Source organism: Argopecten irradians, chromosome 5 (genome assembly GCF_041381155.1).
Source record: "Argopecten irradians isolate NY chromosome 5, Ai_NY, whole genome shotgun sequence".
Classification (NCBI taxonomy): domain Eukaryota; kingdom Metazoa; phylum Mollusca; class Bivalvia; order Pectinida; family Pectinidae; genus Argopecten; species Argopecten irradians.
The window spans coordinates 36,607,382-36,628,503 of record NC_091138.1 but is presented as its reverse complement, the minus strand read 5'-3'; the positions used below and the strand labels follow the sequence as shown (position 1 = coordinate 36,628,503).

At 35.0% G+C, this 21,122-nt stretch overlaps 1 protein-coding gene across 1 annotated transcript; it reads right to left on the bottom strand.

Annotated features, from left to right (window-relative positions):
* Window positions 1-4,668: 4,668 nt before the first annotated feature.
* LOC138323695 (cilia- and flagella-associated protein 52-like) lies at window positions 4,669-17,452 on the bottom strand. The gene is made up of 12 exons (XM_069268485.1): window positions 17,295-17,452; window positions 14,361-14,560; window positions 13,800-13,936; window positions 12,149-12,277; window positions 11,270-11,369; window positions 10,673-10,923; window positions 9,017-9,092; window positions 8,553-8,671; window positions 7,831-7,976; window positions 7,109-7,430; window positions 6,461-6,698; window positions 4,669-5,932 (listed from the first exon to the last, which is right to left on the bottom strand). The coding sequence occupies exons 1-12, from the start codon at window positions 17,347-17,349 to the stop codon at window positions 5,777-5,779; spliced, it is 1,929 nt and encodes a 642-aa protein (XP_069124586.1). The 5' UTR covers window positions 17,350-17,452; the 3' UTR covers window positions 4,669-5,776.
* Between the last annotated feature and the right edge of the window lie 3,670 nt (window positions 17,453-21,122).

Below are 21,122 nucleotides of genomic sequence, written 5' to 3'. Positions count from 1 at the left end.
TGTTTACTCATGTATGACTGTGTCTTACTCATCTGTATGACTGTGTCTAACTCATCTGTATGACTCTGTCTTACTCATCTGTATGACTGTGTCTAACTCATAAGTATGACTGTGTATTACTCATAAGTATGACTGTGTCTAACTCATCTGTATGACTGTGTCTAACTCATAAGTATGACTGTGTCTTACTCATAAGTATGACTGTGTCTTACTCATAAGTATGACTGTGTCTTACTCATAAGTATGACTGTGTCTTACTCATAAGTATGACTGTGTCTTACTCATAAGTATGACTGTGTCTTACTCATCTGTATGACTGTGTCTTACTCATAAGTATGACTGTGTCTTACTCATAAGTATGACTGTGTCTAACTCATAAGTATGACTGTGTCTTACTCATAAGTATGACTGTGTCTTACTCATAAGTATGACTGTGTATTACTCATAAGTATGACTGTGTCTTACTCATATGTATGACTGTGTCTTACTCATAAGTATGTATGACTGTGTATTACTCATCTGTATGACTGTGTCTTACTCATAAGTATGACTGTGTCTTACTCATAAGTATGACTGTGTCTTACTCATAAGTATGACTGGTCTACTATGTGTGTCTAACTCATAAGTATGACTGTGTATTACTCATATGTATGACTGTGTCTAACTCATAAGTATGACTGTGTATTACTCATAAGTATGACTGTGTATTACTCATAAGTATGACTGTGTATTACTCATCTGTATGACTGTGTCTTACTCATAAGTATGACTGTGTATTACTCATCTGTATGACTGTGTCTAACTCATAAGTATGACTGTGTCTTACTCATCTGTATGACTGTGTCTAACTCATAAGTATGACTGTGTCTAACTCATAAGTATGACTGTGTCTAACTCATAAGTATGACTGTGTCTTACTCATAAGTATGACTGTGTCTTACTCATCTGTATGACTGTGTCTTACTCATCTGTATGACTGTGTCTTACTCATAAGTATGACTGTGTCTTACTCATAAGTATGACTGTGTCTTACTCATCTGTATGACTGTGTCTTACTCATCTGTATGACTGTGTCTTACTCATATAGTATGACTGTGTCTTACTCATAAGTATGACTGTTGTCTTACTCATATGTATGACTGTGTCTTACTCATCTGTATGACTGTGTCTTACTCATCTGTATGACTGTGTCTAACTCATCTGTATGACTGTGTATTACTCATAAGTATGACTGTGTCTTACTCATAAGTATGACTGTGTCTAACTCATCTGTATGACTGTGTCTTACTCATAAGTATGACTGTGTATTACTCATCTGTATGACTGTGTCTTAGTCATCTGTATGACTGTGTCTTACTCATATGTATGACTGTGTCTTACTCATAAGTATGACTGTGTATTACTCATAAGTATGACTGGGTCTAACTCATCTGTATGACTGTGTCTAACTCATCTGTATGACTGTGTCTATCTCGTCTGTATGACTCTGTCTAACTCATCAGTATGACTGTCTAACTCATCTGTATGACTGTCTATCCCATCTGTATGACTGTGTCTTAACTGTGATATTATTTAATAGAATACTGTAAATGTTTTAATGATACTTCATTTTTCTTTTTTTCCTTGTGAAATCCATGTACATCTCTTCATTATTACACTATTTCATCGTGATTTACTTTGAATTGATTGTGTTAAGATAAGTGTATTTATTGTTAGTTGTGTATGTGTTGATCGAAAGGGATGTTTTGTTGTTATTTCTGGGGTATGTTACATGTGGTTGCTAGATGTATGTTACTCGACACCAACATATGTAATCTTTTTACATTATGTTATGAAATAATGCCTACCAACTGCCCAAAGATAATCCATTGTCATGCTGTTCAATACCAATGTTTCCTTTGAATGAACTTCCCATGTGTGATAATCCATTGGGCTGTAGTGTCCTGTCAGAGTTGAAGAGCTACTAATGTTGTTCACCTCTGATTTTTGTCTATGTTCTTTTGACTTCCTCCACTTACAAAACATGGCAGGTTGTGGAATTATTTTAAATGTTGATGGGACAAAAAACCATGCTATGCTTGGAGGCTGAAGTGGCAAAGCTGTTAAGGTTTATGTCATCATACATATAAACCATTTTAACAGTTTTCCTGATTTGTTAAACTAATACCACATGTACATGTAGAGCAATTATAGGATGATGTGATATCCATTACATTATATTTTTTGTCCACAATGTTGGAATCATTGCCCCATATTATAAGTTATATAGTCAGTTACTGACCCCATATAAAGGCATAGAGGGTCAGTAAGATTTATAGGGGGCGAGGGCGTAGCCCGAGCCTCCTATACATCTTACTGACCCTCTATGCCTTTATAGGGGGTCAGTAACTGACTATATAACGAATTTATCGCATCGAGGACCATTTATTTGTTTCATTAATTCTTTGTGTCCTATTTGTTTCGTCAAGAATCTGAAATCAAACATCATACTGGTGAATGATAACAAACAATCGCCACTTTTGAAATAAATGGCCTAGGCTACATATATTTATATTTATGCATTTCTTTCAAAAATTTTCAAATATACTGTATAAGGAACCTGCAGAATAAAACTGAAATCAACAATAATTTCGACATTCCTATGTGCACAGTACCGAGTAGGCCTACCTCAATACGAAACCAGACCGTCTGTATATTGAAAGCAACACAAACAAGAGTGACACAAACATCCATCTAACATTTTAAGCACAATCTCCTTGATTATCTGTGCATTCTCGGTGAAATAATCGCTTAAAAGTTATGCCGATAAATTGATTGTAGAGTGAGGATTGATCTGTAGGTACAAACACCTCCATTTGTTTATAATCACAGTCTAGAAAACGCTTGAATTGTTACGTTTGATTTTCGCCGCGTCATCAACTTTCAAACTGGCGTAGGGGAAGCAACTCGTATTTAAAAAAAATGCATTTCATGTAATTTGAAGTATTAAAACGCTTTAAGTTATTTTTACACAAAAATTAACAAGTAATATATAGTTTTACGGTAATGAAGTGGTATATTAAGTTGAAGAGAATGTGTTTAAATTTTGAAGCGAGGGCGAGAGCCGCCATATTGCACCATAATAAAATTTACTGACCCCCTATAAAGTGATAGAGGGTCACCACGTGACGGCTCTCCGCCAATCATTTGGGGACATTTCTGTCCGAGGTGCGATAAATATTGTAAATCTATGTACGAGGTACTTCAATAAAGTTATATATTCTACTGAGGTGCCAACTGTTGTAGATTTGGCCATCAAAAACACCATATATTTCAATGATAAGTCAATGCATTAGTGCTTTATTTACATGTATTTGTCAGAATAGGGAGTGTGTGTTGAAATTTAATTTAGAAGCAAAATATGTTAATGAAAGTTTAACAAGTGCAAGTAATGCATGAGATGTTAGTGTAAAAAAAATTAAAAATAAAGAAAAATTGATTTGAAACTTATACAGGCGTTTTAAATAGTCTTTTTTAACATGTTTGTTAAATCTGACGTTACCTCTAACTTATTGGCCCCTGAATAGTCATAAACTCTTAAAGCTTTTGAATCAGAACAGCTCAAATGTGTCTTTGGGGGAATGAGTTAAATGAAGGAAGGCATATTGTATTCTTCTGATTTTTCTGTTCCTATTCCACTGATTGGTTTTGACAGGATTATGGATGATGTCTTGAATTCTGACTTTTGAAACTTGTCTGTATTTTCATCGTGTGAAAAATGATCTTCCTCAAATGCCATACAATGGTTACCTGTGGTCCCTGCATGCACGGTTGTGCACAGGGACCTGGCACGATTTTTTTAAACTAACAGTATACATATATATGTATATTATTGTTTTAAACATTTTCGTGCCAGGTCCCTGTGGGGTTGTGTAAATTCTAAGAAAAGCACCAAATAATATTCCAAAGATTTCTCTTTCATGTATTGGTTCTGAGTTTTGCTCGTTATTTTGAAATAATTATTTATAGTTTGTTACCATTATTCCACAAATTCAATTAACTATAAACCAAATGCTTTGAGATAAGATGGGTAAACGGCATATCCAGAACTGTATTTCTATTATACTGTACATTCAGAGAGGTAGAATTCCATGGCCTCCATGTTTTATGTTGAAAAATCTAAATATGCTAAAGGTATTTGTGTGAATACCATTAACAAGATTCATTGGAATTTGGGTGTGACCCAGCGCCATCATTTTTGTTCCTTGTCATGAATACTTATAGGTCACCTGATCATATACGAAAAGATGCGCTGTATCAAACAAGTTTAATTAACCTTTTCAGTGTACGGTACTATAAACTTAACTTATATATAATTTTGTGACTTCTTAATTTCGCAATTTCTATTTCAAACAAGCTTGCAAAGATTAACATTCACGGATCTAAAAATTGAATGGAAATTCCTATCAATAACTAATTAGTGAAATTAACAATCACAAATACGTTTTGATTGCGAAATTGGCAAAAAGAAAATTGCACAAAGAAGAAAGCTGGATTACAGTATGTAGCTTTATATTATGACCTTGGTTGAGATTGAGAAAATGAATTAATAACTCTGTACTGTGATCACAGTTCCCTTTATTTGTGGTACCCTAGTATTCTTTGTGATAAATAACTCATACACATGAATAATGGTTAAGTTTAATGTACATTTGGCAAAATATACATGACATAGTGTATAATATAAATAAACTGTATCACAAATTCTTTAATGGATCACATTTTAATTGAACTAAAAAGTCATTTAGGAAAATTATCTACATCCATATAGGTCAGAAAATATTTGTTTCTTGGCCTATGGTTTAACTGCTTCCGGCTACTTACCACTGAAATTTGTCCTCAAATTTCTGCCTACATACAAAGTACGTTAGTTACCGTATCTGTAGGATTTAAAAATCAGTATTGAATTATTGTTTTTATGTAATGTATATACAATGTATAAACAAAATTGGGGCGAGTTTTTAGGTTTTCCCCGCAGAAGTTAGCGTGAAAACTGATGAAATTGATACAGCCTTATGAAATGATAACAGTGAACAGTTACAAATGCTTTATATTCAGAAGGAGGTTCATACCTCAGATAACAATCACTAAATCTCTAGTTGTAGCCTGAGAAACATATATGTACATTTTACCTACACATGATAAATTCAGATTAATGTAGCTCTGAATTCTTTGCTTTTTCTTTATAAAGATTAACAATATTTCATTGATCTCTTTTCTGGTAGGTGAAACATAATAATAATAATAATATACAAATGTACATCCATGTCCGACTTGGGAAGAAAAAAATACAAATTTGAAGTGTATAAATTTGACAAAACAAACATATCTTTTATAGTCATTATCTGACATATTATACCATGGAAAATGTCTATGAGCAGAAAGTTTCAATAAAGGTGTACTAAATGAACAAACATATAAAATTCATTCTAAAATGTCAAAAGTCATTTCAAAGTCTGTGTAAGGAATTTGTGGTATATCTCTCTCTTATCCCAGTGTAAATGGAACTGCTTATAGCTTATTGCAAATCCAACATACATTACTTTGGGTGAAATGGCATCTTACACATTACATAGCGGGCTAGGCAGTAAACTTGTGTGGCATTTCATATGTTAAAATTTTCTAGGATGTTCCCTTTATTTTTGTCAATATCCACAGAATCTCTTTGCTTGTCTCTTGTCCTTTGGTGGGTTTTATTTATTCATGTGAAGCACTTGAAATTGCTATAAATTCTACTTTAGATGAGATCTCGAGGGAACTTCCAGACCAAGATGGCGCCGTCTGCACTAACACTAACAATATGAGAGTTGTCAGGTGAAATCTTGATCCTTTGGATGTTTCCACTGTGTCCGAGTCCAACAGATATCACCTCTCCTGTGTCGTAATTCCACAACTGTAAGAAGAAAATCAATATAAATCTGTATTATGGGTAGGAATTAATAATATAAAATGAAACAATACTATGTCATTTACATATAAAAATATAATGTGGTGGATTATCTGGGGCATAACCAGGTTACGCCTTAAAACCATTACAGAAACTAAGCTAATATATTCATTATCACATTTTTGAACCAAATTAAATTAATGTATGGTAAAAATATACCACTTGAGTAATTCAGGGTTTTAACTATGGGAACTGTGAAAAAGACTCCATAAATTATAGTGTTTGATATAATAGACAAAAAAGGCAGGAAACATAATCATGGTTAACTAGACCTCGGCCTAGGATCGTGAAACAGACTTTGTCTAAATCAGTCTGAAGATTTGACATATTGAAGACGCCAGTATAAAAAGAAAAAAAGAAAACATCATTTAGTTGGGCAAAAACTTCAGTTCAAGATCATTTTGTGATTCCAGATCCTGAGGTCTGTAGGGAGAAAATCTTACAGGAATTAATACATGTGTAATATAAACTGACCTTGAGGATTTTGTCATCCCCACCAGTAGCGATGACAGAGCCATCTGCTGTGATGTCCATGGCATTGATGGAGCCACTTTCTGAGCCATCAAGGACACGAATCCTTGAGCCATCCAGGACGTCCCAGTAGACTAACTTCCTGTCGGTTCCACTCGTCACGATCTGGTTCTCCTCTCTGTTGTACACCACACACTTGAACAACGTGTTCGCAAACACAATCTGAGAGCGGTTCTTTCTCCTGAAAACATACAAATCAATTATTTAATTTTCGTAAACTGAATTGTCACAATCATTTAAAATTATCTAATATCTGACCTTACCTTAATGATTTAACAATTATCAGTTATTGTAAAATTTAAGCTACAAATTTCAAGTGCATAAACACACTTTTTTTGCATGCCATTTCTTAAGGACACTTATGCCTAGGACACTTTTTCTTAATAGACATTTTTAGGGTTCAACATGCATCTTCAGATCAGTCAATATGTATCGTCTTTATGACATTAAAATCATTGTGATGTCATACTGCTGAGGAATGTAATACACTTTTTATGCATAAAGCAAATTAACAGGTCAGTAGATTTATCATAGAACATGTCCCTCCTATTAAAAGCTCGAAATTGATCATTAACAACTTGTAACACTCACTCAAGGTTCCAGATGATTGTCGTTCCGTCGAAGCTAGAGGATACACACATGTTGTCGTGCTTGCTAATCCTAATGGCAGACACGGATCCCTTGTGTTCCATCATATTGTGTTCGAGTTGAGTCGTGCAGTAGTCGTCACTGACCCTCCAGATCCTGACTTGACCTTCACCGCCTCCACTGATGATGCAGTGACCGTCGGATGTACATGCCAGAGCCGTTACGCCGTTACTGTGGGCGTCATGTATGGTAAACTTGGGGTCGAGATGAAGTCCAGACTTATCTCTTTTGAAACTATAACCTCGGATTTTCCCATCATTCCATGCTAGAATATAAGAATAATCAGATTCAATTGAAGTCGAAAACTTTAAATAAAAGGCTGTAGTAGTTTAAACAAGTGTTGGTCTGCTCACAAATTAAAATGCTAGTCCTGTAAGTAAAGATTCATTTCCACAGAGATAAACGTTTTAATTGGTCATTATACTGGAATCGGGTAGTCTGTTTGTCTGTCTGTCTAAAGACATAACTTTGTCCGGCAAACTCCTCCTAAACTACTTGGCAGATTTTGATAAAAGTTGGTACACAGAACCCTGACATAAAGGGAAGTTGAGTAAACCATATAGGGCCCTGCAATGTCCACTAATAATGGAGTTATTTCTAAATTTGTGCATCGGGGGGTATTAGTCGTCCACTCTGGCGACAGTTCTAGTTTTCTTTACACTTACCGCTATAGACCATCCTGCCATCTTGAGTCAAAGCCACAGAGGTACAGGTCATGTTAGCTACTTCTTGTCTTAGAATTTCCTTGCCATTCATCAGCCAAAAGCGGATCTGTCCCAATTGGGATGTCACAAACAGTTCACTTGTTCTTCTGTAAATAACAATTTATATATATATTACTAGTCGAAGACCAGATACATCATAATTTTATATTACTCAGCTCTCGTGAGATCAGTCTTAATGTCTTGAGTTGCATATGATTGGAAATATTGTTTTCTATCGGCAGGAATAAGGATTGATCATCCAGACACAAATTCAGAAACATAGAATAAGGAAGTTTTATCAAACTGAAATGCAATCAAAGAGCGGTCAATTGACCACCTGTCAGAACTAAAGTAATATTTTTGAGTTTTACGCAACAGAGGCTTTTGTTTGTTTGGTTAACTTTAATGGCCGAATCATTTAAGAATGTGGCAAGTTTAGAAAATGGAGGAAAACTGGAGTACCCGGAGAAAAACCACCGATCTGCTGCCAGAACCTAGCTGGCAACTGCCCAACATATATTTTGAACATGGGAACCAGAAGAGGGGAGATTTTGGTAATATGTTGGGACATTGTATTTACTTTGCCAACATGTCCCTTCAAATGAAAGTTTTGGTCATGAAACTGAAAAATTGCGTACACATAGAAAACAGAGAAACAAAATGTTATATTAATACAAACTTACGCTGGGAAAGCAATATCTGTTACAGAACTGTTGTGGCATGTTTTGATGAGGTTACCTTCCAATTCAGAGTCTGAAAGGTTAAACCTGTAGATCTGGGAGTTGGTCAAGCCAACGAAAAACTGTAAAAACAAATATAAAACAAGATTTAAGACATTTCAAATGTATCCCTAATATATGTACATGTATTAAAACCATGTAATTTTTTGTAAAAAACTGCAAAAGTCCTTGATTGAACATGATTTTTTTTTTTTTCGTCTTTTGCCTTCATTAAATTCATTTCTAAATCTAGAAATAAAAAAAAATAATGGATCAAACAACAATTTAAGCTATGCCTACATTAGTTCTTTGATGTTTGTCAAAAAACTTTCAGTGGTCTACTTTCGACGTATGGTAATGATATAGACCTGTTTACAACATCAGAAAATTATTTAATACAGAAATACTAGTCAATTGTGTCATTTTACCTGATGTCCTTTGCCCCTCAATGCAATGGCTGCCACACCAACTTTCTCTTTCGAAACATTTTTATCAAACCAATTTCTGGGTAAGAAAAAAGTGCATTTGACATTTAAATAACGTTATGATACAAAAGAAAACTTCCACCACTATTACCTTTCTATTGATTTATCATTACAGGTATATGGTTGTATTTTCTGAAAGTTTGTGTTCTTACAGCCGTGCTACCCCAACTGAGAACGATGCGTGTATATAAACCCCTACCGCTCTACCGCTGACTTGTATCGATGTGTTGAATGAGTGTACTGTAGCCGTGTTATTTATAGACTCGAGTACTGTCGCCAAATCCACAGGTAAATTGGTACTGGATGCTACGCTCGGGCCTCTCCTCCAGCTTAACGAAACTGAATGGCTAGTTAGCTTACCGATCTATATATCATCAACAATGCGTCTGTATCTACTTAAAAACAAAACAAATATTCTTCAAATTACATCAACATTCACTTGACTAGTATGTCTTTACTTTAGATATTTTAACAATCTTCATATTTCTGGTAAAATTGCATATGTAATGAAACTCCTTATAGATCTAGCAATGCTCATTACGTATGGAACCGTCATGTGTCCCGGCTGCAGGCCGTGTGCAAAAAGTCAAAACACACGTGGGATTTATAAGATGGGTCCTAAACTGTCCTATATTTAGGATTTTCAATAAGTGGTTTGTAATATTATTACAGCAAAACTAACAAGCTACAAGGTTAGTGGCATTTTTAACCGTATTGTTTTGTATAATTAGCCATCAGCTTGGATCTGGTTACCTACAAAATGCAGTGAGTTCACTCACAATGTGCATGTTTATTCCAAGCCAACGTATCTGCTATCCGATTGCTCTTTAAAGTCTGTTTATGATCTCAAACACACTAATAACTTATTGTGGCAATTTTAAGTAACTAGATTATAATATTTTCAAATAGTTCTGATAACAATTAATGTGTAATATTTCCAGACATTGACATGTACGGAGTACGGCGGACTGCCGATGTTTTTGACATGTTCTGCAAGATATATTTCACTGTTTCAGTTACGGCAGTGGCCAATAAAAGAAAACAAACACAATGCAATTATAATATGATATTTCTTCTAAATACAACACTTCTTTGTGCAAGTTGTCAAGCATTTACTGTGAATGTTTTGCAATGAAATTACCACCTTTATAACATTGAATTTGTGGTTCCCCGGACATCGTTTTCCCCCAAATTTTTAAATGCGGAAAATATACCGATAGTAGATTTTTTCAGCATTTTCATCCCTAAGAGAAAATGCATGTGCAAAGTACACTGGTGTGTAAGTAACACAAGTTTTTACGGTATTTGTAACAATTACGATTGTGTTTGGTACAGCTAATATAGGCAGAGCGCCCGCGATTTACCTGTGGATTGGCGACAGTACTCGAGTCTATAAATAACTAGCTACACTCATTCAATACATTGATACAAGTCAGCGGTAGAGCGGTAGGGGTTTATATACACGCATCGTTCTCAGTTGGGGTAGCACGGCTGTAATGATATTTGATTTTTGCCCCCATGTACTGTAAATCTACACAAGTATATTTGCTGTGACATTTCAGCTATAGTGATAATAGTTGACAAGGAAAATTACTATACCTTTCTTTTTTAAACACCCAATTATTTTTCTTATTAAGGTGGTAGGAGACTAGTGCAACCTCTCCCTCTCCAGATCCAATCAACATCTGATTATCCTTGATGTGTGCAAGGGCAGTAACTCCGCAACTAAAGTTTTTCTGTGTTTTAATGTTTGGCCCTCCGGGGCCAAGAAACTGGAGAAGTTTGGATCCTATGTTTACTCCCAGTATATCTCCTGTGGTGGTACCACATAGTAGGTAGTTATCTTTCATCTGAAATTTGTATAACAAAGCAATTTTTCTTTTGAAAATACTGAAATTGTAAAAGATACAATTTCAAAAATAACTGTTTGTATCTCTACAAATATATACATGTATGATACAGTGTATATTAATTTGACAGACCAATGGGGTGATAATCAACCTAGTTTGTGATCCTTGTAAAAACCCCACATCTTGCATGAACATTTATATGCATGGCTGACTTTCTAAATACATGTGTAGTAAAATGGTAAAAATGGCTACCAAGTTCTATGAAAAATATCACAGTCATAAATTTTGACTAGTATGACCATGCTGGGCTGACTGCTAATTTGTGTTATTTGTAATTTCAACTTACCTGTATGCACTTGCAGACTCTGTTCATTTGACCAATGTTTACATCTGTTGGCTTTATTTTTCTGTTCTTTACATCCAGTTCCCAAACTCTCAAAGTACCACTAAAACACATAACCCAAAATAATAACAATGATCAAATGTTCCCATTTTATTATGATTATCTTATAGCCTTGTCAAAAGCTACATGTCATATTTTAAATATGACATGTAGCTTTTGACATGGCTAATTTTTGTGGACTATTGGATCATTTGAATTCAGCATTCAGAATTGAACAAGAATTCGACGGTAAGTGGATGTGTCGCCTGCACAGCAGTTTTAAAAAATCACAAAAAATAGTTATTTACAGTTGAAAATATTGTGTGTTGGTAATAAGTAGGTGAAGGTATCAAGTCCCATAACTCTTGTAAGTATTGACGGAATTTGACCATGCAGTATCACACCCATCCGAGATTTCCTTGATATAAAGCAATATACATACCCCCGGTAATTTGATAGAATCGGAGGATAAATATGAGCGAAATTAAACCATAGATCTGTTTTGACTATTTTAAAGTCCCATAATACTTGCAAATATTGACGGTTTTTGACCAGTATCAAACACTTCCTAGATCTCATTGATATAAAGCAATATGCCAAATTTGGTTGAAATCCAACAAAAAATACTTAGTTAATGGAGAAATGAACCTGGAGTATTACATCTTTCATACATATTATACCTATAAGTCATCAGTGTTAGCCAATAAATTTACTGAATAAATCATTCTGTTTATAATATATTAGATATGTTTGAAATGCAGCAAGGATTGACCCATTACTTTCTTTCTTAAAAAATAAAGATTTTTCACTATGTCCCATGAAATTGACAGATCTCATACTTACTCTCCACATGTGAAAAAACAGTTTTCATCTGTTTCATGATATGCGACAGCTGCAGTAATTCCGGCACTTTCAAGTTGAGCTGGTGAACCACAGATTGCATCTTTAGTTTTGACGTCCCATACCACCACTCTGTATTAAGATTATAGATAAAAAAGCATGTAACTTAAGTTTGCAATTCATCATCACAATACATATACAGTGGACCCTCGATAATCCGGACACCTTCGTTCCCAGCCTAAACCGTCCGGATTACAAGTTTTCCGGACTGCCGAAATTGTGTTCTTAGTAAATTAAATTGTCACGTAAGAGTTACTCCCTTTTACTTTGTAATCGATGATAGGCTTTTATGTAATATACGTATATGTGTATTATAATAAATATTTCGTTTGTTATGTTTTATGCGTATCTTTTTATATTATTATGTTAACAATATTATATAAACGTATTTCTTTATCAAAATACAAAACCGAAAGCCATCATTAATTGTGTACTATGTATGCATATTGCCACGTATCCCACTCTTGATCTGTCGTACGGCAAATTTTTTAAAATCCCTAACCGAGGATCAATATCATCTACGTTCTTTGCATAAAAACTATGATAACAAATAGTTGTGAACATTTTAAGAACTAATATACTTGTTATTTTGTATATTGTGTATTTTTATTGACCATTTCCACAAGTCTTTGCTTTCTGACTTACAGTCGTGTGTAACAACCACGCACCCGTTCACGTCTAACTTCGTGCACAATGTCGCACACGTGTAAATGGCATGTGCCGTAGCCTTTATATCTTATACCATAGATGATAAATTTGTATAGATTCACATACATTTAAAATACTTATTAATTTTGTGAGTATAGTATCTCACGTTATTGTATCCGAAACTCAGAGCGATATATTCTGCATGCGAAACCAGTAAAGTATCGACAGCATACGTACCCGTACCAAAGTTCAAACTGTATTTTTAAAAGCATGTGGCTAAAACTATATTGCGTATCACAATTACAACACTGAAGTTTGATCCCATATAGAAAACCAATGAACCGTTACATGACTGCATGTACCCGTGTGAAAGGTGTTCAGGTAAACGCCCATGGCTATGACCTGGCAGACGTCGTTATGACAACACACACTAGTGTCATTTGGCAGTGTGTATTTTAGACATGACTGTAGCTGGCCTTGGATTTTCACGGCACATTGCCACAACAAATTGTCCGTATTATTGCGGGAATTTATTAATGAAAGTTACATTCCGTTCCCAAAATGGAGTTCCGGATTCCGAATCCGAATTTCCGGACTAGTGAGTATAAATAACGTTCCGTTCCCTGACATTTCCGTCCGGATTGTAAGTTTTCCGGACTATCCGCGTCCAGATTATCGCGGGTCCACTGTATATGTCAGTCAAGTGACAATTACAACTATGAAAATTTGAGGACTTAATTATCCAGAAAAAAAAAGTATGTTAATTTATGCTTTGTGTTGTGGACATAGAAAGTGATCATCAATAGCATCATTTGACATCTCTGCATGTTTCATCAAAACTGCTAATATTAATATATACGGAGTTAAAAGCTACCAAATAGTTGGCTTTGACAGCTGGGCTAAATTTAGGGGAAGATAACAAGAAGATCAATCCACAAAAACTTACGATCCATCATCTTGACCTCCTAAAGAGAGAAGATAGGTATCATTTGGTGAAAATACCAAACCTTCAATTTTCACTTTGTGCAGTTGTAGCCGAGCATACAGTTCTTTTTTCTGGTAATCCCATATGATAATATCAGCCTGTAAAAAAATGTATATTTTTTTACCATTTTAGTTGAAGAATCTGAATAAAATGCTTTTGACTGATAAAAAATAGGTAATGTTGAATTGTAACTTTGAAGCCTATGTATGAATTGGTTAGAATCAGTGAAGACATCCAAGTAGTGATGGTGACCATGATAGTCACAGAGCTGATAAGAATGAAAAGAAAAATCCTACATTGAAATATATCAAGACACACATGATCAAGATAAACCCACAGGAATTACGTATTTTCAATGCATTAGCCATTATCCAGCTTTATCTTTAATTCACATACTAGATACTAATTTTTTTATGAATGGAAATAAAACTCAGTTTACTTTGTCTTTATTGTGACTGCTTAAAACCTGAATTAAATGATGTATAAGAAATAGTTTTTTTTTTTACATGATTGATTACTAACCTTAAAACCCATGTGAATGACTTGACCAGAAGCGATGTAATTGCCTGTGTTTGAGACGGTCAGACATGACACATCGCCTGAATGTCCCATAAGAGTTTGCTGTTTTTTTGTTTCAATGTTTTCGATGATGACAGTGTTCCCGAGTGAGTAGATAAGATGTTGTCTGTCAGGATGAACCTTGAGGCCATTTGGAATCCCACCTTAGGATAAAATTTGAAATCATTAGGTTTTGACTGTATAATGATACACATGCTATTCACACAGGCAATGATGAAAACAGAAGTTTCATTTAGTGTAACAAAATTTATTAACATAAAAAAAAAAAACAAGAACTTATCTTTTTGACAAACAATGGAACTAATTCATGTACCACTTGTTACCTGATAACATTTGTGGGGGGCTAGTATTACCAGTGGTCATGAAATGTCACTTTTTTCATTTTTCTGCTGAAATGACATTAGTGTGGGATATCATCTTTATGTATATAATCATTCTATACATAATAGTAACAATAGTCCCGCACCATTGCTATCATGTGGTATGTGAATGATTAGTCCCATAGTAGATCTATACAAAAATCTTCTGGTAGGTATTTTAAGTCTGTATTGAATTTTGGTAATAGAAGTCTATAAGGACAGAGCATAGAGTTTCTAGAAATGTATTATTTGAGCAGCTTTGAAAATGACCTCTGAAAATTATTTTCAATCTTAATAAATGCAAAGTGTAGATTATGGAAATCAGTGGCTGAATAGTTAGGGTGCATTTATGCTATAAATTAATATATATATACTGTCAGGTGACTACAACGAATAATCATACTCTGCCTCCACTCCGCTCCCGACAGGGTATGAATTCCATCCCGTTGCCACTAGTATTGCAAGCCCCGATGTGATCCATATCGGGCGCTTTGAGACTGATAAAAATCTATTTTTTCAGGTAATATCCCTATGTAACTGTATTGTTCTGACAACTATGAGCAATATTCAATTCACAAACCTTTCAATTATAATGTTTCATCAACTATTAGTGGTAAAATCCAAGACAAACACAACACATGTATAATTCTGTTCAAATACGCCGCCATGTTTGATTTACCGGAAACCGTGATGAAATGAAACACTCAACAGGTAAAAATGTTTAAAAGTTTTAAAAAGCCAACAAACTAAGAATTAACATGGTGAAACTGAACAAATATGAGTATTATTTAGAATTTAGCAAAAAAGATTTTTTAAGTTCATGTTAAAAACTTGGGACATTATTCTTTCATAGTGAAAATTTGTAGGTCATGCCATATATGGTACTACAGTCGAAACTCGTTATCTCAAAATTGCTTGACTCGGAATTCCGTTTGAGTCGAATTAATTTTGAAGTCCCGTTTTTTTTCCTTCTTTGTATATGTATTTTAAAATCGGATGACTCGAATTTCAATGACTCGAAACTCTGGTTGAGTCAAAGTAAATTCCTGGTCCCTAGAACGGATATTCCACAAAAAGAATAGTCGCTATCTCGAATTTAATTTCAGTCATAATTTTAAAAATTTAATTTAAAAAAAATCAATTACGTCAATATACCATACAATTACGGTATACAAACAATTGAAATTCACTTGTGGTTTGTTGTATCACAGGTTTACCTGCACATATCGCAATCGGTATATGCAGGCCTATGAGAACATACTCACAACAATGACTGTTAGTTATGAATTGTTTAATAATCCTCTCAAGTCTTGCTTCCTAATTAGTGTCACTTTACAAATTGTGACTTACCTGTACATTGACACGACGCGTGTTTACACAATTACACTCACGCTTGGCTTGACCAGCGTGGCTGATCATGACTGGAAGCGTGTTTGTTTAGGAATCATAAGAAACGAAAGTGTTTTCTAAAGCTTGTTGATAGTGCAAAATAATTTAATGTAGTTGCCATATTTGGAGTGCGAGATTATCTAACAAGAAGCATCATGGCGGCCAAGTGAGTAGTGTCAGAGATTTGAGCCATTCAAAAGTGCTTCAAAACATATTTTAGACATGGAGTTGGGTAAATAAATAGTCATTTTATGTTAAAAATGTTTGATATTGTTGAATTTAATTACAAAATTACATGACACACGTGAAATGTAACATTTTCACCGCTGGAAATTTTGCAACACTACAGTCAATGAGATGGAATCGTAGCTCTGATGACGACCATCTGTCAGAAATCTTCTGTCCGTCTTTCAGAGCTATGTCATCGCAGCTAGCAGGTGACCAGTTCTCGCCGGGTACCATAATCTCGCCATCGTATCTGTATCTGCACAATTAACATGCAAATTTAGTCACTAAGCCATCTTCTGATAGAAGATACTACCATGCTGATTTCCACCAAAAATGGTCTGAAAATTCGTGTGTGATCATACAAGTACACATGCGATGGCGAGAATGTGGTACCCGGCGACAAATGGTCGCTTGCCAGTAGTGATGTATTTAATCTATAGATAAATTCAGATAACAACCAAAATGCAGACTTTTTTGTAATCATAATCAAACATATGTGATACCAATCACTCACAGCATGCAACTATCATAAAATAAAGGCAATGAAATAGAATATGCAAGAACGTGTAAGTGAACAACAGATTCACAACCAAAACTCAAGACTTGAACAAGCTGAAGAAGCTCATTATTATTACTTTAATTATGAAAGAACGATCCATATTGATAGTTTGATTGAATCTGGAGTGGACTAAATACAAAATATTATTATCAAAGTCTATTGTCCAATCTATTCTTTGTGGGGGGAAAAACGGTAACAACAGTAACGATATAAACACGCGTGGATATTGCCATTTTTAATGTGGTGGACATGCAGGCCTAGTACACGCAAAACATTTTGCACAATTTCTATCCTTACACAAGAAAAGAAACATCACAGAACGAAAAAGGAATAATAACTTACTATATCCAATGACATAGTCCAATTCCAAACGCGGTCCATCATAGCATTTTGCCATATTTGCTGTTGTATTTGCTGTGAGTGTACAGCTCCAACAAATACAGTGCTTTGAAATTTACACGTCGCTAAGGGATACAGACATGGCGACAAAGCGAGGGCGCCACCTATCTCTAACAATGACTCCAAGAGAAGACCAATCTTGCTTGTCCAAACAAGTTTTAGAGTTATTTCCCTTCTGTTGTGTGTTTCAGTTCTTCATTACACACGGCCTATCCGGTCTTTTGCATTGTGTAGCATATAATTATTTAATTTTATACATCAGTATACATCACAGTATAATGTGAAAATAATTCATATGAGACCATCGACTACTTGATTGTGATGGGTTTTTTTTCCTGGTATTTGATTGAAGGTAAATAAGAATTTAATAGTAATTTCACTATAATAATCATTTTCAAAATCAGTAGTTGACGAAAAAAATAAAATAAAAAAGGAGAGAGAATAAAGAAAAGAAAAAGAAAGTAAATATAATTCTAAGGATGTATACATGTATTCACTTACAAATCCTTTTCATTTCTTATTAATGTTATTAAAAATACTACAATACAACTAATCATTTATCACAAAAATGTCCACAAAGGGCGCTGATATTCCGATAAAATGCCATTCAGAAAGACAAGAATAAAATATTGATCAGCATTTCCAACAAAAATATCGTAATTTTGCATGTTTGTAAGCGGTAGTCGAAAACGTGTAATGTAAGATTTCCTTCAACAGAACAAGACACAATAAGAGGAAGAATATGATAAAACAATGTAAGACTGGGCACTATTTGCCAAACCACGAAGCGCAATTTCGTTTGACAACCCAATGTTATCTACGAAAACCTCTCTCTGATGTTATCTACGAAAACCTCTCTCTGAGTATCTCCCTCTCCGATAGGGGCCGCAGTGGCCGAGTGGTTAAGATATCCCGACACCTATGGATGCGTGTTCGAATCCCATGTGGGACAGTTGCCATGTACTGACCGCTGGTCGGTGGTTTTTCTCCGGATACTCTGGATTTCCTCCACCAACATACCTGGCACGTCCTTAGATAACCCTGGCTGGTAATAGGACGTTAAACTTGAGGAGAAAATGTAGCGGCCATACCGGGATTCGAACCCGGGACCCTCCGAACACTTCCTGAGCAAAGGAGGCCAACTCACTGAAAATGGATGTTGTCATTCATTTTTTGTATTTTATACTCTGATGAGTATATATGACAGTCATGTGATTTTTTTTTAAAAAATACGAGATTTGAAAATTTTTTTTTTTAAAATCGGGATATTTACTATAAAACATTATAGTAAATATCCCGATAACAATATCATATATTAAAGTGAATAGTCGGGCAAAGAAAACCAGTCTAAATGCGTTCATTGGCCTTCCAAAAGTTCTCACATATTAATACGACGGTCAAGTTCTGCTTAGTTTCCCAGTTCTGACCATTAAAGTAAAGAAAAGTTGAAAGCATTGAAAGCGAGGCTGCGTGGAAATGTAACCACGGACATAAAGAGCCGGGAGGACGTTTTAGAATTACCATACTTTAAATTAATTTCTTCGTACGCAGACAGATTTTGACGAGATGTTTTATTTTTCCATTTCATAAGAAATTATACTGGATACATTCACACCATTTTTACCGACTTTAGCCATCCTTGCCCGACTGTTCGCTTTAAATTATTTTTCAAATCTCGTATTTTTTTGGAAAAAATCCAAAGGCCTGTCATATATACTCATCAGTCCATCCTCCAAATACAAAAAATGTATGACAACGTCCATTTCCATTGAGTTGGCCCCCTGTGTTCCTGAGTGCTCTACCGACTGAGCTACCTGGTCACAGATGATCGACCAAGTCCAATACCGCTACATTCCTTCCACCTTTCTCGAAGTCTTCGCCCTCGAAGACATACGAGACCCTTCCAAACACCACCACCATGGGTTATTTAGTTGGTCGCCAATTCTGTAACAGGAGAGGAGAAAATGTAGCGGTCAGACCGGAATTCGAACCCGGGACCCTCCGAACACTAGCCGAGTGCTCTGCCGCTACAAACTAAAAAAACTAAACTCCCCCCCCCCCCCCCCCTCTCTCTATATATATATCATATATGTGCATAACACGGTATTACACATATATAGATATGTATCCGTATATCTATAGAGCCAAACGCCTGTGGTAATCAACAGACGCTTGCAGGTTATGATATAAAGTTGCTGTAAAAAGTATTAAGGATAAGGGCTACTGACTCTATAGACACTGGCCTATTCCGTTATACTTTTTACTTTTTTCCTTTACTGCTATTCCGACCTATCGTGACGCGAGTTTGTCGCATCAAATATTCAAAGTCTCTTCCTTCCAATCGAGCATTTGTAGGTTCTTTTGGTTCCGGAGTCCATCCTACTCTTTCAGGACAGGGCTGTTGATACTATGCATTCACCACCAAAAATTAACAATATTCAGTAAGTAGAAATACTTACCATATTAATTCATAGATTTCATAAGTAATACTGCCAAAAAATCATTATATTTACATCTACAGTGAAGTGAAATGGTCCGTGAGACCACTCGAAGAAGCCAGGTTTTGGTCTACAAGTTAATTTCACGGTGTTATTAGTAAATGTAAAGTGATTTATGTAGGTATTTCGATTAATCTAAACATGCAATAGGCATAAGAAAAACAAGAATTTTACAATGCACATACATTCTGTGTCATAACGTATGTTTATAAGACGCCATATGCTGTGCTCACTCTATGGATAGCATTTTGGGCATTTTGCTAATGGAAGACACTATGTGCTAAAATAAAAATTAATCATTTTAGTTTTTTTGCTAAGCCAGTTTTTTTGGCTGAAGAAAGAAAATAAATTTGTAATTTAATTTTTTTTCATTCTAAATACCTGAGCTATCAAATCCATATAATTCAAGGTGGAATTTAAGTTCCTAAACATTTGTCATTCCAACTGTTACACTGGAAAAATAATGGCCTTGAGGAATAGAGAGGGAAATATGGAAGAGTATGAAAATGTTCTTTTATTATTTTCTTAAGTTTACTTTTAGCAATTAAAAGCATTGCAAATTTTGCCCTATGCGCTATTGTAGATATCATAATTTTTAAAAGACAAAGGGCGACTTTGTTGGGCACTAGGTGTGTTCTGTTAAAAACATTTCTTTTTTGCTAAAGAAATAAGAAAGGTTTTAGCAACTTCTGCTAAGATGTTTTTTGATCTAGAGTTACCAGAGATATGTAACGTTTTGAATGATTTTCACAGCTAAACCTGATGGTTTTCTATAGATCACTGAAGAAAAACTAGCAACAGATTTTCGCCGAGTCAGTTTGACACATATAACTTTTTAAAAGCGCTCGACTGGAATTGAAATTGTTGCATAACATCAACAAACCAGACTACATCAACAAACCAGACTACATCAACAAACCAGACGTGGTTGATGTAGTTGACCATGCAGCCATAGTAGTTTTTGGCGGGAAATATGTCAAACGTATAGGCTGTCACGTACAAATGTATATCCATTTATAGCACAATCTAAACTGCAAAAGTCTCAAGATCAAAGATAAATCTCATGATAATCTGCATGATTGCATATACATCCCTAATGGTATTCCGTATAGTGTGAGTATACATCCCTAATGGTATTCCGTATGCGAGTAGATACGTCCCTAATGGTATTCCCTATACGTGTAGATCATGACATCCTAGGTAATGGTATTCGGTATGTACAAGTAGATACATCCCTAATGGTACTCTGTATGCGAGTAGATATCCGGCAAAC

Bases quoted from the DNA above. Each gene is read 5' to 3' on its own strand.
- LOC138323695 (XM_069268485.1), bottom strand. From the start codon at position 17,349: ATGGCAAAATGCTATGATGGACCGCGTTTGGAATTGGACTATGTCATT. The intron at 13,937-14,360 runs GTTAGTAATCAA...ATTTTTTTACAG, and splicing joins TCATTCACATGGGTTTTAAG to GCTGATATTATCATATGGGA. The intron at 5,933-6,460 runs GTCAGTTTATAT...TTCTTCTTACAG, and splicing joins GGGATGACAAAATCCTCAAG to TTGTGGAATTACGACACAGG.